Source organism: Drosophila miranda, chromosome XR (assembly GCF_003369915.1).
Source record: "Drosophila miranda strain MSH22 chromosome XR, D.miranda_PacBio2.1, whole genome shotgun sequence".
Taxonomy (NCBI): domain Eukaryota; kingdom Metazoa; phylum Arthropoda; class Insecta; order Diptera; family Drosophilidae; genus Drosophila; species Drosophila miranda.
Genome location: NC_046674.1, coordinates 5,826,553 through 5,850,389, shown reverse-complemented (window position 1 = coordinate 5,850,389; position 23,837 = coordinate 5,826,553). Strand labels below are relative to the sequence as shown.

At 45.0% G+C, this 23,837-nt stretch overlaps 8 protein-coding genes across 11 annotated transcripts; 4 read left to right on the top strand and 4 right to left on the bottom strand.

Annotated features, from left to right (window-relative positions):
* The first annotated feature begins 1,287 nt into the window (after positions 1-1,287).
* On the top strand, positions 1,288-3,583 carry LOC108165428. The gene is made up of 4 exons (XM_017301467.2): positions 1,288-1,539; positions 1,625-2,333; positions 2,399-3,259; positions 3,331-3,583. The coding sequence occupies exons 1-4, from the start codon at positions 1,314-1,316 to the stop codon at positions 3,575-3,577; spliced, it is 2,043 nt and encodes a 680-aa protein (XP_017156956.1). The 5' UTR covers positions 1,288-1,313; the 3' UTR covers positions 3,578-3,583.
* On the bottom strand, positions 3,549-6,863 carry LOC108152054 (pre-mRNA-processing factor 6). Its single transcript, XM_017281058.2, has 4 exons — positions 6,532-6,863; positions 4,931-6,449; positions 3,903-4,856; positions 3,549-3,842 (listed from the first exon to the last, which is right to left on the bottom strand). Exons 1-4 carry the CDS (start codon positions 6,627-6,629, stop codon positions 3,618-3,620), a joined length of 2,796 nt encoding a protein of 931 aa, XP_017136547.1. The 5' UTR covers positions 6,630-6,863; the 3' UTR covers positions 3,549-3,617.
* Positions 6,864-6,938: 75 nt separating this feature from the next.
* LOC108152055 (COP9 signalosome complex subunit 1b) lies at positions 6,939-8,855 on the top strand. Its single transcript, XM_017281059.2, has 2 exons — positions 6,939-7,111; positions 7,188-8,855. Exons 1-2 carry the CDS (start codon positions 7,079-7,081, stop codon positions 8,715-8,717), a joined length of 1,563 nt encoding a protein of 520 aa, XP_017136548.1. The 5' UTR covers positions 6,939-7,078; the 3' UTR covers positions 8,718-8,855.
* Positions 8,845-10,398, bottom strand: LOC108152058 (corepressor interacting with RBPJ 1). The gene is made up of 2 exons (XM_017281063.2): positions 10,040-10,398; positions 8,845-9,968 (listed from the first exon to the last, which is right to left on the bottom strand). Exons 1-2 carry the CDS (start codon positions 10,109-10,111, stop codon positions 8,928-8,930), a joined length of 1,113 nt encoding a protein of 370 aa, XP_017136552.1. The 5' UTR covers positions 10,112-10,398; the 3' UTR covers positions 8,845-8,927.
* Positions 10,399-11,515: 1,117 nt separating this feature from the next.
* Positions 11,516-12,341, top strand: LOC108153095 (gametocyte-specific factor 1 homolog). The gene is made up of 2 exons (XM_017282876.2): positions 11,516-11,771; positions 11,831-12,341. The coding sequence occupies exons 1-2, from the start codon at positions 11,595-11,597 to the stop codon at positions 12,170-12,172; spliced, it is 519 nt and encodes a 172-aa protein (XP_017138365.1). The 5' UTR covers positions 11,516-11,594; the 3' UTR covers positions 12,173-12,341.
* A 1,029-nt stretch (positions 12,342-13,370) lies between these two features.
* Positions 13,371-14,252, bottom strand: LOC108153096 (60S ribosomal protein L26). 2 transcript variants are annotated; one of them, XM_017282879.2, is made up of 2 exons: positions 14,166-14,184; positions 13,371-14,003 (listed from the first exon to the last, which is right to left on the bottom strand). In XM_017282879.2, the coding sequence occupies exon 2, from the start codon at positions 13,983-13,985 to the stop codon at positions 13,536-13,538; it is 450 nt and encodes a 149-aa protein (XP_017138368.1). In that variant the 5' UTR covers positions 13,986-14,003; positions 14,166-14,184; the 3' UTR covers positions 13,371-13,535. The 2 variants fall into 2 exon arrangements, with proteins under 2 accessions (XP_017138368.1, XP_017138367.1); XM_017282878.2 differs by having other exon boundaries at positions 13,372-14,003; positions 14,162-14,252.
* A 1,307-nt stretch (positions 14,253-15,559) lies between these two features.
* On the top strand, positions 15,560-18,651 carry LOC108152926. Its single transcript, XM_017282609.2, has 8 exons — positions 15,560-15,838; positions 15,901-16,239; positions 16,307-16,429; positions 16,484-16,837; positions 16,896-17,093; positions 17,150-17,470; positions 17,542-18,027; positions 18,080-18,651. The coding sequence occupies exons 1-8, from the start codon at positions 15,824-15,826 to the stop codon at positions 18,344-18,346; spliced, it is 2,103 nt and encodes a 700-aa protein (XP_017138098.1). The 5' UTR covers positions 15,560-15,823; the 3' UTR covers positions 18,347-18,651.
* A 35-nt stretch (positions 18,652-18,686) lies between these two features.
* LOC108152927 (cell death-inducing p53-target protein 1) lies at positions 18,687-22,045 on the bottom strand. 3 transcript variants are annotated; one of them, XM_017282610.2, is made up of 3 exons: positions 21,953-22,045; positions 19,352-19,678; positions 18,687-19,281 (listed from the first exon to the last, which is right to left on the bottom strand). In XM_017282610.2, exons 2-3 carry the CDS (start codon positions 19,639-19,641, stop codon positions 19,176-19,178), a joined length of 396 nt encoding a protein of 131 aa, XP_017138099.1. In that variant the 5' UTR covers positions 19,642-19,678; positions 21,953-22,045; the 3' UTR covers positions 18,687-19,175. The 3 variants fall into 3 exon arrangements, with proteins under 3 accessions (XP_017138099.1, XP_017138100.1, XP_017138101.1); XM_017282611.2 differs by lacking the exon at positions 21,953-22,045 and adding an exon at positions 21,777-21,913; XM_017282612.2 differs by lacking the exon at positions 21,953-22,045 and adding an exon at positions 21,538-21,691.
* Between the last annotated feature and the right edge of the window lie 1,792 nt (positions 22,046-23,837).

The following is a 23,837-nucleotide window of genomic DNA, read 5'->3' as shown; positions in this document are numbered from 1 at the left end:
GTTGCCGTTGCTGTTTGCCTTCTTCTTTTTTGTTTCCCTGTTTTGGCCCTGTGCCCTGTGCAGAGGAGAGCAACGCTTCAATAACTTTTATCACTTTTAATTGGATTTTTCTTTATAGTCAACGCATGTCTTAGGAGAGACTAACACATGTTCAGATTGTAATTGTGTTAATGTCGGCACCATATCCTTCTCTATCTCTCTATGTGCGTGTGTGTGTGTCTGTGTGTGTGTGGGCGTGTTTTTGTTGCCATATTGGCCTGTGACATCAGGCTAATACCCATTTTCCTTGTTACTTTTCCTGCTGTCTCGCATATACCATGTACATACATATGTATGCATATAGCCCCCAAGTCTGGTAAAATTTGTTATTTCTTTTCGGTGTTGTCTTTTTTTTCGATTCAATTTTCTTAATTGCTTCTTAATGCATATGCCTTCCAGGCTGAAATTCGTGCTTTTTAACCGATTCTCAGCATCAGCTTGAGAGAGAAAAGGGGGAAATACAAATACAAAAAATTCATAAGAACAGAGGGAACTCTTGCAGAATAAAGTGGAAGCGTAATACGAAAAGGTTTCAGATGCATATGCGTCCTCATGCCCAAGACATGCAATTTGTTTTTCTTTTCTTATGCATTCCGTTGTGAATCAAACAGCGTACATTGTTGTTGCTTTCTTGGGACCGACCACAAAAATTAAACATTTCAGCTTCCTTCTAATCATCGCAGTTCCCAAAAAGGCGCCTGAAAAGAACGAGCACTAGAAATAATCCATAAATACTCCCATCTCTCGGGCTAATGACATCGCTTACTTTGAAACAATATTAGCCCACTAGTCGCAGGAAAACTTTCCACTTCCAACCGCACTAACCGCACCATTGAACTAAAGACACAACTAACAACACGAGCGAGTGCTCATCCGCTTTCTGGGGCAACCTTGTCCGTTCTGCTTTCTCCTTTCTCCGCTCGCAATTGACACGTAATTGACTTTGTCCGCACTTTGCCGAACGTCAATTTGTGCGCCACTTGCTCGGGACCAATTAAACGCCATCGATGACCAATTGCACTTGTCCAGAAATTGGCCAAGAAGATTGCTGGCTCCAACGTGATGACAGCCAGCAGGACGACTCCACGATGCGAGTGTAGTGAACTGCAATCAATGCATAATTTTAATGCAATTCTTGAATGCAATTACGGTCGAATGTCTTTTGGCTATAAAAGCCATTTGCCAGCTGGTGACCTGCGAAAAAATTCCGTAAGGGAAATGCAAAAAGCAGAGGACACGAAACGCGGAACAGAAACTCGTTAATATTCGAAGTGATGAAGGTTCAACTTATTCGCTGGCGCCTCCTTCTCCCGCTGTTGCTGGCGGTTGTCAATGTCAGTGGCAGCTGGCCGGACAGCGGCATCCGTACGAGATATCCCCGCGAGGGAGCGGCTCCGGGAACTGCACCATGGGGCAATCAGTTGCCGGATATGCTAGTCGCTTACTATCGCCACCATGGCGTTCACAGTCTGATGCTGGTCGTTTGTCACACGGACATTGGTGAATTAACCCCTCCTTGCATGCAATGTGTTTTTCGTGGAAATTTATGTCCTTCCTGCGTCCTTGCTTTTTTCGCCCCTTCCAGCTGATGCACGCCTTCGGATGCTGTGGCGCCACTTCAACCTCAACAACTTCTATGTGCAGGTCAGTACGGAGGACTCGCTGCGGGACCTTCGACATGTCGTTGCCCTGGACGAATTGAGCGTGGCCCCACCGCCGCAGAGTTTCCACGCCAACAACTCGACTCACTGGAAGACTTCGTTTCTGCTCCCCAAGCTGCAATACAAGCTGGGCATCCTGCTCCTGGAGTTTGGCAGCACGTGTTCCCAGAACCTACTCCGGTGGTCGGCCGCCACGGAGCATAGCTACTTCACGACCAATCGATTCTGGCTGCTGCTCACCGAAGATCTAAGGGACATCGACCTACTGGACGATCCCGAAATATTCATCCCCCCCGACAGCGAGCTGAGGGTGCTCCACCACAGCTACGATGGGAGCTCCTTTTCAGCCAGCCTCATAGACGTTTACAAAGTCGCTGCGTCGAAGCCCCCGAAGCAAAAGTTGGTGGGACAGCACCTACGTCGTGCGGGGCACATGATTCATGCCCTGCAGCACTTTGGTTCGGCCATCACGTACAGGCAGGATCTGGAGGGGATTGTCTTCAACACGGCCATTGTGATTGCCTTTCCGGATCAGTTCACCAACATTGAGGATCTGTCACTGCGTCATATCGACACCATATCGAAAGTCAATCATCGTCTAATGTTAGAGCTGGCCAACCGATTGAATGTCAGGTGGTTTCTTCTTTCTAGAACCCATTTTCGGGTCGTTTTAATTCGAGGGTCGATCTATTTTCCAGCTACAACACCTATCAGACCGTCAACTATGGCTGGCGACAGGCGAATGGCTCCTTTGATGGTCTCATGGGTCGCTTTCAGCGCTACGAACTGGACCTGGCCCAGCTGGCGATCTTTATGCGCCTGGATCGGATTGCCCTTTGCGACTTTGTGGCGGAGACATTTAGAGTGCGGGCTGGTATCATGTTCCGGCAGCCACCACTGTCGGCAGTGGCGAATATCTTTGCCATGCCCTTCGAGAACGATGTCTGGGTGTCCATAATTTGTCTGCTGATCATTACGACAGTAGTGCTGGTGTTGGAGCTGCTCTTCTCGCCGCACACCCACGACATGGCCTACATGGACACGGCGAACTTTGTCTGGGGGGCCATGTGCCAGCAGGGGTTCTATGTGGAGGTACGCAATCGATCGGCAAGAATCATTGTGTTCACCACCTTTGTGGCGGCTCTCTTTTTGTTTACCTCGTTCTCCGCAAACATTGTGGCACTGCTGCAGAGTCCCTCGGATTCGATCAGATCGCTGGCTGATCTGGGCCAATCCCCGTTGGAGATCGGTGTCCAGGACACTCAATATAACAAGATCTACTTCACAGAGTCCACGGACCCAGTGACAAAGAATCTATACAACAGGAAGATCGCCGCCAAGGGCGATCATGTTTATATGCGACCCACCCTGGGGATGGAAAGGATGCGCACGGGTCTGTTTGCCTATCAGGTGGAGCTTCAGGCGGGCTATCAAATTGTCAGCGATACATTCAGTGAGCCGGAGAAGTGCGGCCTGATGGAGCTGGAGCCGTTCCAGCTCCCGATGTTGGCGATTCCCACAAGGAAGAACTTCCCCTACAAGGAACTTATGCGAAGGCAGTGAGTGGCGCTGAGTGTTATCGACTGTGCTTGGACAGTGCTTTGATTCTGATACGATTCCTTCCACACAGATTACGCTGGCAACGGGAGGTCAGCTTGATGAGCCGCGAGGATCGCAAGTGGATACCGCAGAAGCCGAAATGCGAGAGCGGCATGGGCGGCTTTGTGTCCATTGGCATCACAGAGTGCCGCTATGCCCTGGGCATCTTTGGTTGTGGAGCGGCGGCCAGCTTCGCCGTCTTCCTCTGGGAGTTCATCTTGAAGCACTTTAAGCGCGTATGCCGCATGATTGGGAGTTACAAAGAGATGCGGCTCTAGGCTGCACACACAAATTTATTTATGAAATGAAAAATAAAAGTTATGTTGGTATGGACAGCTCCTTGACCACGGCACGCAGCGCATCCGGCGTTTTGAATTGCCAGTTCTGGATACTTTTGCTGACACGACACCAGGACTCGCCGTGCGTGGGCTCGGCGGAAATACAACGATCGAGGACCTCCTGTTGTTGCTGCTCTGTCCCATGGAGCAATTCGAATTTATAGAAATATGCCCAGGCATCGCCCAAGTCTGAATCTATTTTCACCTGAAATAAGTCTTCAATTAGCTTGGATTTTCTTTGTTTAATCTTTTCCAAAACACTCACCGTTCGGTTGAACCAATCCCTGCATTTGGAGAACTTGTGCTCCGACCAAAACAGTTTGGAGACCGCCAGGAGAACATGCGGATCGTGCTCACATTTTTTGAGAGCATCCACGGACTTTGTTTTTCGCTGCGGCTTTGTCTCCATGAAAATGGCCTCGGCCCAGAGCTCGCCGGCATTGGGGCACTCCTGCAGGGCGCGGGCCATCATGGTGCTGGCAATCTCCTTGAGTCCCGCACGCAGCTCGACGCGTATGGCCTCCAGCCAAAGCACCGCGACCTTGGGATTGCGCAGACGACCTCTCTCCAGGATGGATCGGGCTTTTGTGAGCACGCCTTTGCGTTCCTCCAAATTGGCGGAGAGTACCCACAGAGGAATCGATGTGGGGCACTTCTTCAGGCCCTGTGTGTAGGTGTTGGCAGCATCATCTGTGCGCCGCTGCTGCTCCTCGATCTGGCCCTTCATCATCCACAGCTTAGGGAAATCGGGGAAAACCTCGACGGCCTCTTCGAGCAGACGCAGCGCCTCGTCGAACCGCTCCAGGGCCCACTCCAACCGAGCCGATTTCATCATCACTCTCGGCGTGGGCGCCGAACCTCTTGCCTTTGCCAGCAGACGACGCGCACGCTCGTACTCCGCATTCTCCGACTCCAGTTTGACGGCAGCCAACCAAATATCCTCCGAATTGGGATTCGCCTGGAAAGCCAGCGAAAGAATACCTCGCGCTGCCGGCACATCCCCGGCCATCCACTTTGATTTGGCCCCCATCAGCCAGAGAATCTCCGACTTGGGACAGTGGGCGACGGCACGCTGCAGCAGTGCCTCTAGCGACTCGCGTGTGCCATGGTTCTTCTCAAAGTAGGCGGCACGCAGCCAGATGCTCTTCTTCGAGGGGAACATTTGCAGGGCATGGGCGTAGACAGCACGCGCGCACTCAAACGCGTTCTCCTTGGCGCACTGAAAGATAAATAACATGAGTTTCGGATACAATTCAGATTGGGTATATTGCAGAACTATTGCAGGATACTCACAAATTCCGCATCATCTATCCAGGTCTGCTTACGATCCTCTTCCTCCACACCAATGCCAATGACAGCCTTCACAATGCACTGGCAACAATTGACGGCACCCGATTTCTCTGCTTCGATGGCCTCCTGGAACCAATGGTCCCGATTGATCTCCACTCCGTTGGCTGTGAGGGAGGTCAGCGAACGATCGACGATCTTTTCCACCATGTGAATGTTGCCATTGGCCTCCTCCAGCTTGGCAGCCGTTGTCCAAATTTGTCGATCTGTGGGAATATTTTCACGAGCCTTGTTCAGCACCTTGCGGGCATTTTCGTATGTCTCGAGGCGGGCCAGGGCCAGCCAGAGCTCGACGCTAGTGTTGCAGCACTCCACAGCACGAGAGAGCAGAATACGGGCATCGTCGGGATTCTCCAGCTCGACGGCCGCCTTCCACAGACGCACAGAGTTCGGTATATGCTCCAGGGCCTTGCGGAAGACTCGGCGCTTGGCCTTTGTTTCGGTTTCCAAATCAGCGGCCTTTATCCAAATGCGCACGGATGTGGGAATGTGACGCGCAGCCTGGGCTATCACCGCCTTGGCTGTGTCCGGGGGCTGAAGGCGTGCTGCTTCCAGCCAAAGATCTTCTGACTGGGCATTTATTTCGCAGCCTCTCATTATCAGGTTGCGAGCCATCTGCACTTTTCCGGTGACCTCCTCGAGACGAGCCGAGGCTATCCAGGCCGGTGGGTGATTGGGATTTGTTTCTCTCACACTTTTGAGCAAGAGGCGAGCCTTCTTAATGTCGTTGATGTCGCCGCCGTAGGTGGGAATCATGCTCTGCAAGTCGGTGAGGTAACCCTTCGGATCCACCACTGTTTGTCCCGTCACCGAGTCTGAAACCTGTGATAGCTTCACGTTCATCAACGTATTACGAGCCTGACCAATCTTTCTCAAGTCCAAATCCCCAGTGGGCGTTAGCATGCCCGGTGTGGCCACGCCTGGCACCATGGACGCCAGGCCAGAGGATGGATCCAGTGTTGAGGATGACTCGCCACCTAAATTTCTGGACAAAACGCTGTCCGGCAGCGGCGTAAACTTCTCGGCTCTGGCATTTCGCTGCTTCCGATTGCGACTGTCGCCCACCTCGGGAATGGTGGACCATTCTTCGGAGGTTACGCCAGACAGGGAGCGCTTCAGATCGCTAAACTGCTGCTGAATCTTTGGTCTTTCCTGGCGATAGCGCTCCAAGTCCTCGCGCAGTCGACGGTCGCGATACTCTTTGCGTTTCTCGTCCATGCGCTTTTCTACGGAATCGTAGATGGCGTCGGCCTCTTCGTCGTCCTTGTCGTAGGGGTCCTTCGAGAACAGGGAGCCGCTGTAACCACTAAACTCATCATAGTTCGAGTCGTTCAGATCTTCATCCTCCTCCTCCTCTTCATCTTTTTTCTTACGTTTGGTTGCTGGCGGTGCATGCCGATCATCGGACACATCGTTGGCATCGCGAGCCGGACCAATATCCGATCGGGTGGTGAAGCCAGTGGCACTGCAAATTATAAACAAATAGTTAAAATATCAAATTTCGCTGAGTAAACGAATCTCATCCGCCACTCGCGCCTGGTACTCACCCACGACCCACGCCGGCCACATAACCTAAGGGCGCTGGCACGCCCAGAAAATGTTTCTTATTGCGGTTGGCAATTACCGCTGCGGTTATATTAGACATATTTGTACTTCTATATGGTTGGTTTTCGAATATTTATAATTTTCACAAACAGAAGAAATTCAGTGCGTGGTCTTCTTCTTTCCAGTCGGCCAATAGTGCTGGAAAACGGTCGTGGCATTAGCTAGAGGTGAGTCAGAGTTTAGTCGCTGTGACTAAATTCCAGTTCGATTCGGTTATTTTAAATAAGTAACCACTCATTTCTGAGTCAATTTGGCACAGTGAAAGTTCCAAATATTATTTTTCAATCTCGGCTCAACTGTTTATCGAAAAAGCTTGTAGTGCAAAGTGAAATCCAAAATCGATGATAGTTGTACTCATCTCTAGCACGTAACCGGTATCGATAGACTGACAGCAGAACCTTTTTTGTGCAAATCAATTTTTATAAAAAAATTGTCGCATTAAAAGTGGAAAGTATAATTTCTTAAGTTTGAACAGAAAATCGTTGCAAGATGCCTGTGCTGCCTATGCCGCCATTGATGCAGGTAAGATTGATGAAGATTACAGCTTTTCTTGGACAATTGTAGTGATGTTGAAATATTTTTTTTTGCAAACAAAAAGAACGCCATCGAGCCAATGCAAGTGGATGCCCCACCGAACGAGGACAATGAGAACAACGAAGAGCAACAGATTGTGGTTGAGAACCCCAGCATCGACCTGGAGGTGTATGCCAATCAATACAATGGCATAGTACGTCTCCACCGTCTGATGTATGTGGCCGACGTTTGCCCCGTCCTAGCCGTGGAGGCGCTGAAAATGGCCATCACGTATGTACAGACTACGTACAACGTTAATCTCTACCAGTTGCTGCACAAACGTTTGAGCGACCTGAACGCTAGCAATGCCCCGGCACCGCCAGCTCCGGCTGCGGATCTGGCTCCTGTGCCAGCCGCTGCTCTGCCGGACATTGCCGCCGTGCCGGCTGCAATCGCTTTGCCACCCTTGGCCCAAGGCCAGGCCGCTGGCGAGAAGGATTCGTTTGCCTATGACGCTGTGTGGGTGGACACCAAGATGAAGAAGGCTGCCCTCAAGCTGGAGAAGCTTGATTCGGACCTAAAGAACTACAAGTCGAACTCGATCAAGGAGAGTATTCGGCGCGGCCACGACGACTTGGCCGATCATTATCTGAGCTGCGGCGATCTGACCAATGCCCTCAAGTGCTACTCCCGGGCCCGGGACTACTGCACCAGCGGCAAGCATGTGGTGAACATGTGTCTGAATGTGATCAAGGTCTCCATTTATCTGCAGAACTGGGTCCATGTCATGAGCTACATATCGAAGGCGGAGAGCACTCCGGACTTTGCCGAGGGATCCAAGGAGGCCAACGCCCAGGTCCACACACGCCTCGAGTGCGCCGCCGGCCTGGCCGAACTACAGCAGAAGAAATACAAGGTGGCTGCCAAGCACTTCCTGAACGCCAACTTCGACCATTGCGAGTTCCCCGAAATGATCTCCACCAACAATGTGTCTGTCTATGGTGGGCTCTGCGCTCTGGCCACCTTCGACAGGCCGGAGCTGAAGCGCCTGGTGATTGCCTCCACATCGTTCAAGCTGTTCCTCGAGCTGGAGCCGCAGTTGCGCGACATTATTTTCAAGTTCTACGAGAGCAAATACGCCTCGTGCCTTACGCTGCTCGATGAGATTCGCGACAATCTTCTCGTGGACATGTACATAGCACCGCATGTGAGCACGCTCTACACCAAAATTCGCAATCGCGCCTTGATCCAGTACTTCAGTCCCTATATGTCGGCCGACATGCACAAAATGGCAATGGCCTTCAACTCCTCGGTCGGTGATCTGGAGAACGAGGTGATGCAGCTGATTCTAGATGGCCAGATTCAGGCCCGCATCGACTCGCACAACAAGATCCTCTACGCCAAGGAGGCCGATCAGCGCAATAGTACCTTCGAGCGCGCCCTGGTCTTGGGCAAGAAGTATCAGCGCCACACCCGCATGCTCGTCCTGCGCGCGGCTATGCTCAAAAGCCACATCCACGTGAAGAGCGTTACCCGCGAGGGCAGCAGCAACCACGGCGCCGAGCTATGCGTCTCGGCCGGCTCCACCACCACGGCTCAGTTGGCTCGCATGTAGGCATCGCCCAATAATTAATAAACTCTTTATATTATACTCTTCTGCGATGCAAATTATGCTTTAGCGTAGCTAATTGTAAACTCATTGCACCCGAAATTCTCCCTATGTTGAGAACCATTAAATCATCTACTAACCAAAGACGGGTATTCTCCCTGATATTTTATTGGTGGGGGAATTGAAAAAACACAAAGTATATGAAGAACTGTAGGCCTATCGTCTGGAGTGATCCCTGCGATCCCTCTCCCGACGTCTCTCCCAGCTGGCGGAGCGGGAGCGATCTCTAGACCGTTCTCTGCGCTGACTCCTGTCATTCCGTCGGCGTTGAAGGCCATCTTCAGACTCCCTCGAGCGATGGGTACCATTTCTTCTTTGCGGCTCCCTAGATTGTTGATCTTTGTGATGGCTCCTATGGTTATCTTCCGATTCGCCATCGGAGGAGGATGATGAGCCATCGCTGTCTACAGATTTCCTTTCTTTTCTGGCCGATCGCTCCTTTTGGCTGCTCTTGGACTTTTTCTTCTTGGTGTCTCTGTCTTCGTTTGGTTTTTTTGACTTTTTCTTGGATGGCTTCTTGATGCTCTCCCCCTTGCGCTTCATCCGGTCGATCTTCTCTAGCTTTTTGAGCAACTTTAGCTTCTGCTTTTTGGTCAGCGACTTTAGGAACATGAGCTCGGGATTCTGTTTATTGGCATTGTCCTCATCCTCCTCGTCGCTGGGCACCAACTGGTGCTGTTTCTGGATGGTCTTGATGCTCTGCAGCTCCAACGCCGAGCGCTTCATCATCAGACCATCTTCCTTCATCTGTTCCTCGAGCACGTTCTTGGACATGATGTCAGTGGCCTCCGATTCGGCATGCAGCTTGCGTGCCTCGCTCATGGATATGCTGTACATGCTGCACTCCTTGTCCGTGTTGATGTGCCCCCATTTGTGGCACTTGAGACAGCGCACGTTGCGCACCTGGATGCCGAAGGGCTGATCCCGGATCTCGGTGTCGCCCTTGCAGTAGGACTCTCGGGGAGCATTGTATTTGCGCTGCCATTCGAACTTGTACTCCGGCTCGTCATCGTCCTTTTCGCGCTCCTTGCGTACTCCAGGCGGCGGCTCGTACATGAAATTGACGCTCAGCTTGTCCTTGCTGTCCTTGCTGAGCATGGCCTTGTTCTCGTGTAGGTTTTGTTCCTTCTCATACTGGTTACGCAGCTCCTCCTGTTTCTTTTTGTATGCGTCGGCTTGTTGTTCCGCCATCCACACCTGGGGCCAAGAGATTAATTCAGGAAATCATTCAATGAAACATTAGGCGTTTGCCCTATCCGAGAACTTACCCTCTTCAGATTATCCCTGGAAGCGGGATGGAAGAATTTCTTGCACATATAATTGTTGAAACCCTTGCCCATGATGCTTTTGTGTTTATTTCTTTACGGATGCCTAAATAATATCTCTATTTCGTAAATTTTACAAATAATTTTCGTCGGTGTTGTTTATTAAAGACGATCTGGTGTTGTACAATTTCCGCAGCGTTCGTAAGAGATGGGCGTACATGCGATGTACATATGTTCTTAAACGATGTAATGTGGCAATTTTACTACTTATATTCCTATAAAAATAGATTAAACCGTTTGCTTGCAGACTCTGTCCTTTATGTCTGATAACAGAATTACAGCAATGTAATATTTCATTTACACTTTTCCTCAAACTATTTCGGAAAGGCGTACATGCGATGTATGTTCTTAAACGGTGTATTGCTGAAAATATACTACTTATATTCTTATCAAAATAGATTAAAAAATTTCTATGCAGGCCTTTATGTCTGATGACAGAATTACAGCAATGTAATATTTCATTTACACTTTTCCTCAAACTATTTCGGATCGGCTCATTTCGAATAAAACGCAACCTGTTGTCGTTTTCCAGCACTTATCTGCGTGTAGCGCCTAGTGATGTAAATTTGAATGAAAACATCGATGTTGTCAAAATCAAACATCGATGTTGGATTGATACATCGGATTTATTCTTCGATGCATCGATGTATGACCGCGAAATCAGGATCTGAAGACACGGCGACAGCCTCTGATGATTGCGATGGGAAAATTAGTGACAGGCAGTTGTGGTACTGTTTACTGATACTGAGTTTTATTGAACAAATGGATCTCCTTATATAGCTAGCAGTGGTACTCTTATTGTATGGGAAGGAAAGCACAGGCTCCATGTGAGTGTATTTTTAGATAGGGTGCACTTACTCTGTGCGGGGGTTACATTTCAGTGCATTTACTTAGGTACTTGGCAGCAACAAAGTAAATAGTTTATTGCTTCATACTTTTTGCTGGGTTCGAGTTTACAAGTGCAATTGTCTATTCTTAGTTGCTAATGTAATTTTCGTGTCGTCATATTCATTCACATGAATTGACATGGACAATTGTATTTATGAGTATTTGTGTATGAGATTGTACTGTATATTCTGTAATATTAATAAGGTATATGTCTGTGACTGAACAGTACTCCTCATACCTTCCCAAACACACAACGGGTTGCCTTCGAATGATGTTAACGGCGTTCGCAGTTTCATATTTAAGCAAATGTATACCATCTATAGTAAATTTGATTCATTTTAAGTCAAATATGTTTACTTACTTTGGCATTGCTGTGTTGCTGCTTACAGAAGACAAATACGCAATGATTTGAAATTAAACGATCGATGTTTTGCAAAACATCGATGCATCGCTCAACATCGGTACCAGCACAAACACCGGAAAACATCGGTAAACATCGGCAAAAAACATCGATGCTCGATGCATCGATGTGTTTTTACATCACTAGTAGCGCCAGCCTATGAATTATTTTTGATAATTTTGATCTCAAGACGCAATTTCTAACAAAATCATGCAAAGTCTCGCCGAAAAAGATATGATTGCCTGCCCGTACAACAAGGAGCATGTGATGCTGCGCAAAAAATATCAGCAACATATTTTAAAATGTCGTGAGATCCACAAAGACACTGTGGAACTTCTTGTGTGTCCCTTCAACAATGCACATCTCATACCAGAGCCAGAGTTTCATGTGAGTAATCTGCGCAGAAATCTCATACACAAAACCACTGCTAAACTTTCCTCACACAGCAACATTGCAAATCTTGTGTGGATCGCAAAATAATTGTGCAATATCAAACCTGCGAGCCGGCTGTACTGCACGCTGACACAAGACATGAGAAAATTGAAGCGGACGAGAATTGGGACGATGATGAGGTGGAGGACTACAATCCGCAGGTATATTGCGCTCAAGCAAATATAGTACGCGAACCGACCGGAATGTTCCCGTCCGAGCGCAAGGCATTCATTAAAGAGGAGGAACGTCGTCGTTGCGGCGATAACTCGCGGCAGGGCAAGTCCAAGTCCCGGGCTGAAAGTCGTCACACGCCGTACAATCCCAATCAGCAGCGTTCGAAACGCTCTTCTAAATGAAGCGAGTCGTTTTTGTTTTCTTATGTATTTAATCTCAAAAGCATGTACATATTTGATTTAGAAAATCAAATCGCCATCGAAGGCATTTTCGTCCTGCTCCCAGGCATTTGGATTAGTTAAAATATGAGATAACGAAGTACCTCGAATAAAAAGAAATGCCTTACCTTAATTTCTAGTCTGTATGGAATTTTTAAGCTCATCCAGGCGAACCCTTTGCCTATCGCAAAACATTCTTCGCATGGAACGAGATCCCCCGTACTACTCTTTTGGGTCATATGTGCCGCATGGCTCGTCCCAGTTGAGCTGTTCATTTGGCTTCGTGGCGGTTTGGGTATTTGGATTAGTAATAAAACTGATAAACAGAACTGATTTTATTGGCGGGGGAATAGAAAAAATACAAAGCAGATAAAGAACTGTATGCCTATCGTCTGGAGTGATCCCTGCGATCCCTCTCTCGACGTCTCTTCTCGCTGTCGGAGCGGGAGCGATCTCTAGACCGTTCTCTGGGCTGACTCCTGTCATTCCGTCGGTGTTGGAGGCCGTCTTCCGGCTCCCTCGATCGATGGGTACCATTTCTTCTTTGGGGCTCCCTAGATTGTTGGACTTTGTGATGGCTTCTGTGGTTGTCTTCCAAATCGCTATCTGTGGAGGATGATGGCTGCTCTTGGACTTTTTCTTCTTGGTGTTTCTGTCTTCCTTTTGTTTTTTTTACTTTTTCTTGGATGGCTTCTTGATGCTCTCCACCTTGCGCTTCATCTAATCGATCTGCTCTAGCTTCGAGGCCTATTTCCCCATAAACTGCATATGACGAACAGCAAGTCCCTTTAGTGTTGGACCAAATCTTACCTTGAGATCTTCAGGCCGATGAAGATGATTGTCGTTGAAGTCGCTTTCTGATGGGCAGTCTTCTACTGAACAAAGTTGTTTTTAAAGACAATTAAACAAATAATAGTTGATTATAAATCTAGACGCACTACTAATCTATGGTTCCGAGAAGAGCAAAAATGAAAATGAAAATCTCCCTTCCGAAGCCAACCAGCAAGGAATACACTTAAAAAAAAACAACAAAAATTATATAAATATTTCTTCACTTGTTTACGGCTCCAAATCATGAACGAGAACTAACATATTAGTCTCCCCAGCTAGGCAGAACACAAAAAAAAAAAACGCAAATCCAAAAATCAAAGATTGTCCATTAGAAAAAACAACTATTCTTTATTTTAAAGAAATGCGGCCTTTCACTCCACAAAATTGTTTTTTTCGCGAATTTGTTTGCTTCGTTTTATAAACTTATCCGTTATGGTAAAAACTGTATACAGTGACGTCCCATTGTTTAAGAAGTGGTCGGTACTGCTTCCGGCATTTACGCGGTCTCCATGGGCTGAGCGGCCGTCTCCTCGGTGTACTTGCCCTTGTCCTTGCCCAGAGCAGCCAGACGTCCCTTGCCGCGACGATCCAGAATGGCCTTGCGGTCCTTGTCCAGCTTGAGCTTGACAATCAGCACCTTGCTGGGGTGGATTCCCACGTAGACGTTGGTGCCGTTGGCGTTCTCGCGCTGGATCTTCTCAATGTAGACGACGAACTTCTTGCGGTAAGACTGGACGACCTTGCCAACCTGGTTACCCTTGAAGTGGCCACGGATCACCTGAACCTCGTCGTCGCGGCGAATGGGCATGGAGCGCACATTGTATTTCTGACGCAGCTCCTTGGACAGGGGTGCGGACATCAGACGACGGCGGATGTGCGATGGGGCCTGGAAGTGGCGCTTGCGGTTCTTCCTGCGCGACGACGACACAAACTTGTTCAGTTTCATTTTGCTTGGTTGTGCGGGCTGTAAACAAAACATGGACAATCAGTAAAACGATTTCGGAAATCCAGCATAATATCACAAAACACTGCAGTGCTATATTTGGCACTCATTTTCATTGTTCATTTGTAATTATATGCATGGATGGCTCGGCAAATAACAAATTTATCACGAAAACGCACCTACCGTCGCAAATTCAACGAAAAGAAAGAATTTTGACAGTTGACAGTGGATGTCAATAGACTTATCGATAACAGTGTGACCCTCAGAAATATACCGAAATATACCGTCTCCCTGCCAAAATATATCGAAAATATGACGATGAAGAAACGAACTTAGCCCACTTAAGCCCCCTATATTTAAGCAGTTCAACGACTTCACGTAAATGGTGGCAAATATTACTGATTGAAAATTCTTCTTGTAGATCCATGCCTATTTTTCTCTGAACTAAAAAAGACCACGATGTCTTTCACCTGTGATCAACTGCGCTAAAATTATTCAATTTTAATTTTTTTCGGTGGAATATTAAAATACACCCTTGGTGTACAATGGGTTAATCGGTCTCCGTCAGGGATTGAAAACCATCGAATATCAATTCGATTTGATATTACTAGCTAGCTAGGACGTGCATACCTGTAAACATAATTGCATCCCATTTTCTTCAAGATTGGCTAATTTTAAAAACTTATTGGATTGGTAGAGAAAAGTCAACAAAAATGCAAAACATTTTACATGGCAACCTCACGGCAACAACACCATTGATACATATCAGTAGAAAAAAAACATGTTGATTGCAGTTCTGTTCCGCAATAACGGATTTAACTAATATTGCGGAGCTTTCCCAGTGAGCGTTCTCTGTCAAGTAGTACACTTCAGCCTGCTTTCGCACAAAATTTGAATTTTTACCTCTTTTTATTTGTAAACAAACACAATAGTGTAACCGTAGAGCATGAACATCTGGCCACACAGATCACCGAGAAAAATATATGGCACTTTCCATTGATGGAAAATTTTGCTGATCTGAGTATTCGGCTTTGTTAAGTTCTTAAGTTTTGGGCTAAACTTAGTTTTCTACAATAGATAGATTACAAGCATATGGGCCTAGTCGCTAATGGCTTGACTTATGGCTGCGTTTCAGTTGCGATAGTCCGATATTCCGAATATTTTCACCCTGTTCGGCCTATCGTGTGAATTAAAATTTGGCGCGTAAAAATTGTGACTGAGCCAAAAGTGCAAAAATACAAATGACCGTTAAAAACAAAAATACATAAACTAATTTTAGTTTTAGGTCAACAAGCATAAACTCAAATACAAAGCTATTACGTTAAAACAACTTTCGATAAGCAACTCATGTCAGTGTAAATAGCCTAAACAACCCACACACGCAGAATACATGAGAATACGTGTGCACCCATGCATTTAAGTTCGATGAAACAACAAGCAGTAAATTTAAAACGAACATATTGTGTGTGTTCCACGATTACTTGCAAATGTGCTGCTGGCGCAAGCCGAAGTCCTGGGAGCTTACGCAGCTAATTCTGTTGGTATCTTTTCATTATATGAACTGACACACCACATATATATTCTAAATGTGTGTGCGTGCGTTTTCGGATTTGTGTGTCGTGAGAACAAAAACCGATAGAAAAAATCCGTGTGAACACAACACCGATATTATTAAAAAAAAGTACTGACAAAAATAATTGTCGCTGTCAGTAGGTTCGCCGAAATATAAGAAATCGCCGGCAATTACAGATGCAATATATAATAATTATAAAAAAAGTTTCGTACTCCATCGGTAAAAAAAAGATATTCACATAGGTGCGCGCGTAGACTTTTTGTAAACAATGCCGCGAACCAAAGTAATTTTTGCCAAATGTATACTTATTGTGAGCTTATACTAAATGATTTCCTGCATTTTTAGAAGATTTATTGGAGTCCTGATGCCATCAAAATGCTTATGAAGCTCTACAAGGAGCATCCACACCTGTACGACGCGAAGCACGGTCAGTACTTCAACAAGGATTGCCGCGCCGAGGCTTTTCAGCAGATTGTGCTGGAAATGAGGAAAATATACGACTGTATACTGACTACAGACGTGAAAACCAAAATTTGCACACTGAGGAGCCAGTACCTAAGCTATTTGAAAAAGGAGAAGAACTACATTAAAAGTGGTATAGAAAAACCGAATTGGGTGCACTGTGTGGAGTTCCTTAGACCATTTCTGAAGCCGACCGACCGGCAGGAAACTCTAGACTTTGATGTGAGTATAGTTCGGGATCTTGTGTGCTCCAAATGCTATGTTATTTTATTCTCTAAATTACACTCAGATAAAACCGGAAGCTGACTCTGACGTTCCCAACTGTTTAAGCAATGATGAAAGTGAAGCTGGTTCTTCCTTCGACCCACTGTTAACCTCGCCCAACGATAAGCTAGACATCATTAGGCCCAAGGCAAGTATTTCTGATATTCTATGTGCATTTATTGATGAACAATTACGTTTTTAGAAGATTCTTTGGAGCCCAGAGGCCATCAGACTGCTGATTGAGCTGTACGAGAAGCGCCCGAATTTATATGACGCCAAGAACGCTCAGTATCGCAACAAACGGTTACGGGCCAAATCATTGCGGCAGATTGTGAAGGAAATGAGAAAAATATACGAGTCCATAGACACGACAGACATCAAAAATAAGATTGGAACATTGAGGAGCCAATATCTGGTCCATTTGAAGAATGAGGCAAACTACAATAAAAATGGCATGGAAACGCACGAGAGGATGGCGCCATTCTGTGTGAAATACATAGAGTTCCTCAAGCCACATCTAAGGTTTTCTGAAAGTCAGAGAACTTCAGAGTCTTATGTGAGTATTTCACGCGATCTATGTACTCGCATGTTGCATTTATTCTCTTCCGATAAAGACAAATCCCACTGAGATAAAACCTGAAGCTGGCATTGAGCTGCCAAGCTGTTTAGGCAATGATCAACATCAGATAGACATACACGAGACTGAGATAAAACCAGAAACTGAGGAGCTACAAAACTTTTTGAGGGATGACGAAAGTGAAAGTGATTCTTCGTTGGAACCAAACGATATGCTAAAAACCAAAAAGACCAAGGCAAGTATTTGATAGCATTTGGAAATGTTAATACATTGGCTTATCCGCATATTTAGAAGATTCGTTGGCACCCCGATGCCATCATAGCGCTTATCACGCTATACGAGAGCCGCCCAAACTTGTATGACCCGCAGTACAACGGCTACCGCTCCAAACAGGAAAGGGCGAAGTCTTTGCAGCAGATCGTCAAGGAGATGAGAAAAATATACGACTGCATAGACACGGCAGACATTAAAAATAAGTTCAACACTTTAAGGAGCCAATACCTGGCCCATTTAAAGAAGGAGGCCAACTACACGACATGTAGTGTGCCCTTCTGGGTTAAATACATACAGTTCCTGAAGCCCTTTGTAAAATGGTCCGACGAGCAGACTGATGTGAGTGTTTCTCGCGTTTAGGAATATTCAAAAATCTCTATAAATATGGCATTTATTCTCTTCCGATAAAGGAGATAGAACCAGAAACAGACTTCGGATGTCCAAGCTTTTCAATCGACTATGAAAGTGACACTGATTCCTCCTTCGATCCACTATTGAGCAGCAAAAACAATCTGCTGAACATCATTCAGGCCAAGGACATTCGTTGGAGACCCGACGACATCAGAGCACTCATAAAGCTGTACGAGCGCTGCCCAAACCTATATGATCCGAGCAACGATCAGTATCGAAATAAAAGCATGCGTGCCCACTCGTTTCAGCATATCGTAAGGGAAATGAGATCCATTCACGACCGCTTAGACATAGCAGACATCAACAACAAAATTGTCGCCTTGAGGAGCCAATACCTGTGTTATTTGAAGCAGGAGGAGATCCACAGTAAAAGTGGTACGGTCATGCCCTCGACGTTCACACCATTCTGGGTGGCATACATAAAGTTCCTCAAGCCATTTCTCAAGCTATCTGCAGAGCAAAGTTCTTTGGACTGCGACATGAATGTGAGTGAAACAATGCTCGTTCTTATGTGTTCTAAATGTTTTATTTCTGCAGAATCAAACGCAAGCAGAAACTGACGCAGAGGTGCCCTGCTATTTAAGCCAGATTCAAAGTGGACCCACTCCCCCGATCGATCCGCTCTTGGAGACTTTGGAGGATGGTGTGGACAGCACGCGAGTGAACAACAAACGCAAGTTCAAAGCAGACGTAGACGCATTCGGAGAGCTAATAAAAGCCGAAATGGAACAAATTGAAGATCCCAACAAGCGCCGAGCCCTACGCATGAAGCTGTTGAAAGTCATAGCCGAAGGCGAGGACTAAAATATGTCAGATTCTACCACAAAATCTCCTCTGTACTTGCCCGCCCGTTATCGTTTCACAGAGACATAAGAAAATATAGTTATTATAATTTCTAGATATTTTAGTCACATTTAATGTTTTATTTAATAGTAAAAAGTCAATTATTTAGAGCTGGGTGATGTATCTGATTTATATAAATGTAGCCTTTACCATATAGTATACCATATGCACTACCGCGCCAAAGACCGTTTTACAAACATTTACAAAAATATCTTGTATTGCATTTTGTCTTTCGATAAGATTAATAAACTCTATTACGTAAAATATGTATGTGTGTGTTTGTCATTTGTTTGTTCCGTAACCGGAAACTGAATTTTGTGCAAAAGTATTTCAGTATTTCATGGTTTACTTTACGTATAAGTACATTAAGATTCGTTATACATATTTCTGTCAGTGGAGTGGAGGATGTGTTTTGGATTGGATTCGATTGGAGCAGCGTTCAATATATGTACAAATATTTTTTTTAAAGCTATCATTCGCGTGTGTGTGTGTGTGTGTAGGGCGTGCCATCAAGAACATATACTAGCAAACAAGAAAGAAATCGTCGTTAAGGATGCGTTGAGCAATTTAGCAAGTATTAGCGTTTGATTAAATGGAAGCATTGGCTCGTTTCGTTTCGTTTTGTTTTGTTTTGTTTTGTTTTGTTTTGTGTTGTTTTGTTTCATTTCATTTCATGCGCTTTCGCTTTCGCTTCCGCTTGTGGAATCCAAATGACATTACTACAATTAAATAAATAAAGGCAAAACGCTTGCTTAAATTAAAAGCATTACACGTTGGCACGCGCCTAGGCCTATCGGCGGAAGCGGCCCAAATACGCCTTGCAGTTGGGGCACGTGTGATGGACATCCATGCAGTCGTCGATGCAGCAAGGTATCAGACAGCATCCCAACCAGCATCTGAAGACAGGAATGGAGGGAATGAGCATTTCAGAGGCCTTACAATGCAATCACATTCACAATCACTTACCCCAGCAGTGCAATCACAAACCCAGACAAATAGGCAATCATGCCGGGCTCAGTTCGTGTGGTCGTCTCAATCTCGGCATGGCATGACGGACAGATCATATGCGTCGATGTGCGGCTAATGGGTACCACTGTGGTCACAATCGTGGCATTTCCGGCGGTGGCGGGCGCCACCACGGGAGTGTACGGGCCCACTGGCTTCACGCCGCCCACTGCCTCCTGGTACGACGGCGGTGCAGATGGCGGCGGCACATACGTGAACTGGGGTGGTGCATTGCCCGTCGACTTGCTCATTTTGTTAGGCTAGTAAATGCACTTAGCGTAGAAATAACTGAAAGCAAGAAGGGTTCGCTTCATTATTGTACTTGTAAGGCATTTCAGAGGTTAATTCACGCGTAAGGTAAACATCGAAAATATATATGTAGCTGAAAATAGCACGGCAGCATCCACTGCCCCGCCATGAGTCACAACATTGCTCGTCTTTTGGCACGCATTCTAATGTATATTCACAGATAAAGAGAGAGAGAGAGAGAGAGAGAGAGAGAGCCCAACGCAAATGCGATTCTCCTTCAGAACGAAATCCCCGACATGCGTCGGAGCCCATACCCTGCCGCGTAGCTCTGTCAATTAGCAATTGAAATTCCATTGACAGACATGCAATTGAGGGCAATAATCAAACGGAGCTTGCCACTGTCGGTACGGACCGGACTCTGTTGGAGGAGCAAGGGCTGATAAGATATGGTAAATGGAATTGACACGATCACTCAAGACAACAAACGCCCCACCGCTTGGCCCCCTCTCAGACAGTGTCGTGTCCCTCTTTCTGTCTCTGCCAACTTTCACCAGTCACACTGGGTGCTGTGCTATTCCAAATGTACATATGTACATACATATGTACATATGTACGACTGCAGACGGAAGTAATGCAGTTGCTGTAAACCAGATATGATGTTACTTATATCTTGGCCAGAACGCCCAACCACAACCTGCTGCCTGTTGGTGCCGCACAGCGGAAATTATTATAGAATTCAATGCTGATTTCCGTCTGAGATGTGTGGGCCCTCAATGCAAAATGAATGAATCAGGCAGTACTGCAACTATGATTTGAGTTATATTTCATGATTGAAACTCCCTGTGGCCAAGCCTATTTGGAGATTATTACTGTACAAAAACTTCCAGACATCACAGACATCAACAGCAGATGCAGGCTTGCGTCAGCTTTCAGTCTCAGTGTCAGCTGGCATTATCTGAAAAGCTTAGACGGATCTTTGCCTTGGTAATGCGATAACCTCATGATATTTAAGCGCAAGCTTGAATGTGAAATATGTACCTCAAAGTACCAGATAATGAAATTAAATCGACCAAATAATTTCTGACATCACACTTTTCAAGGAAGATTTTTCCAGTTTTCAGCTAGCGGTATATAGGATCTTTGATCGAGAGGGAACTATAATACCCTCCTCTTCTAGGGTATATTTTAATTAAATTCTGTGTGCTCTGTGTGTGTACAAATTGTGCACAAGGTCTTCTTCTCTTCTCATCATCGTTTTGTGTGTTTCCCAATCGGACGGGATTTGAAATAAGGCCTTAATGTGGATTTAATTTTAGCATTTGTTTTAATTTCAGACACTGCTTACGTGTTAGGCCATGCCCTGGGTGAACTATAGAAATGGATGGGCATGTCATGGGACTCAATTAAATAAGCTGTTTGCCACTTGCAGGCCAAGGATAATTGGGGGAAATTATAATTAAATGAATGATAAATTGCACAGAATGCAATTATTTTCAATGGAGTACGGGGACGACCTTGCGTACGCCCTTTGAAACAAACCCGCTTTGTGGACACAGGGAGCCAGACATCAACAGTTGGGAAAACAACATCAACTCGATTGGTATTGTATGGGGCTGTATGTGGCTGCCTCCCTGCTCCCTTCCTGCCCAAACACATTATCTTCGGAACAGATGTTACTGACTGATGCTAGAGATGACGTAGTCGCACCAAGAATAGACACCGTCAGGGTCGGAGGAGGGGCGTAAGAGTACAACAAGAATGAAGGCGGCTCTGCTCTGGGTGTGAGTTGATGGACAGCATTGCCACATTATTTGCCATTTGCGGGGGTGCAGGTGGCCAAGGGAAAGGGAAAGGGAAAGGGCTTGCGTGTCGCTGCAGCTAAAAACACTTCTACGTACGAGTATATGTGTGCTTTATTGCACTTAAGAGCCTTGGATTACTAAGCCGTATACTCCCTCCCGTGTATCGTGACGCCAGCCAATTTAATTTGCGCTAATTTTTAATGTATATTTTTGTACGCGGGCGCACACTACCAAAAACAACACACACACACGGAACACACTTTGTATTATTGGTTCAAAGCAGATCAGTGCATTGGTATTGGTATACGTATGATTGTGTATCTAAATATTTTTACATGTATTTGGGAATGTATCTTTATCTGCAATGTATGTTGATCTGTTGATATCCAATTTTAATTTTGATGCAGTTCACTTATTTGCACTGCCTTTGTTGTGGCAACTAAAAAAATGTATGCTACGTCGCCATGGAAACACATTTATTCGCAAATTTTGTTTTGAAAACGATCATTACCTCGAAATAGCAAATTGTAGCAACGTTGTTAGACGCGTTTCTTTTATGAAGTGAGACCGCGGATTTATCGTTCAAATATACCGTTCGACCCTCAGAAATATACCAAAACATAGCGTCTCATATTTAAAAAAAAAATACCGTAAATATACTGACGAGTTCAAGTTCTATGTGTACATATTCCTAGATTTTGATATTCCGTTTAATATTACTAGCTATCTAGATCTCTCAGTCTTGCCCACATAATTTTATCCAACTAATGAATATATTTTCTACTTGACTGGCTCATTTTTAATACTTGACTTTGATTTTTTTTGACTCAATTCCTCAACAACGATATAGCGTCTCGTATGATGAAAAACCGAACTTAGCCCACTTAGTCCCCTCTATTTAAATAGTTCAACTACTTGAGATAAATGACGGAATATATTAACGATTGTAAATCCTTCTTGTAGATTCACGCCATCTTTCCTCTGAACTTATAATAATATAACTCCCTTGGCTTATAATAGGTTATAATAGGTTCTCCGTCAAGGATTGGAAACCATATTGCTCAATTTTGATATTCCGTCGAATATAACTAGCTAGATAGAGCATTTAGCTATGCCCACATAACTTAATCCGACTAATTGACATATTTTCTGCTTGACTGGCTTATTTTAAACATATGCTTTTATTGAATTTTGCGTAAAAAAAGGTTTTAGAGAAAATGTTAAAAAAAAAATAACGAAAGTGGATACTCGTTCTTATTGTCCAATTTGTATATTCCGTCAAAAATTACTAGCTAGATAGAACATTTAGCTATGCCCACATAGTTTTATATTATTGATGAATCATTTTTCTACTTAACTGGCTTATCCTAAATACTTGCTTTTATTGGATCTTGTCGAAAAAAAGGTTTTAGCGCAATAGGGCAAACAAAGAAACGAAAGAGGATAATCGTTCATATTGATCAATTTTTATGAATTGAATAATGCTGGCTTACTAAAACCCTTAGTTCTGCCGACATAATGTTCAGGCATTGATGAATACATTTTCTACAAGATTGGCTAGTTTTTAGTCATTGCTTTTATTGTATTTTAAGCAAAAAAGTTTAAAAAAAAAAAACAGTCGCAATGTGGCTGGTATTTGAAGACATCTTGCGTGTAAGCAGTAGTATATGTATGTAGGTCTTTGTGTACTCTATTTCGTGAATTGATATAAAGATGATATGAAGATAAAACGTAATTAATGAAGCCATTTCTCAAATTGATATGTTTTATACATATTCATACATTAGTGTCTTGTATATACATATATCACAATCCCAATACCAATTCTTGGTCTCCGAAAAAAGAAAGTGAACTGCAAAATATCGTTGTTATAGCTTTAAAACAGAGACTAAATTTCCTCAATTCTAATATCTAATATACCTCTGTATCCGTTTTGAGTACCGGGTATAAATACCACAAAAAATGTTATTTTTAAAACTTAAAGTACGATAAAACTGATTATTATTGCATTTGCAACGTGGACCTATTAATATGATCATGTCTTTGTACAGGAAACTAATCATATGTAGGTGAAACATATCGTGCTCGTCTTTTTAAGTAAAGATGAAGGATGTGATGGATCAACAAGAAGAAATATAATTATGTGGTATTATTTTCCGCGGCTTAACTCGAGCTGTTATCCTGTTTAAATAATGGCTGTTTAAATTGACTATATATTTACGGTATTTTTTGAAAACGTTATATTTCTGGGGGTCTTCCTGCAACGGGAAAATGAGTTGTAATTTTGAATGAGCTATGGAAAGGTATGGACAACAGGCAAAAATAGCAAGGCTCGTACGAACATCACCCTGTCGTGTTTTGTCGAACAATATACCTTGAAGACCAAATCGGCTTTT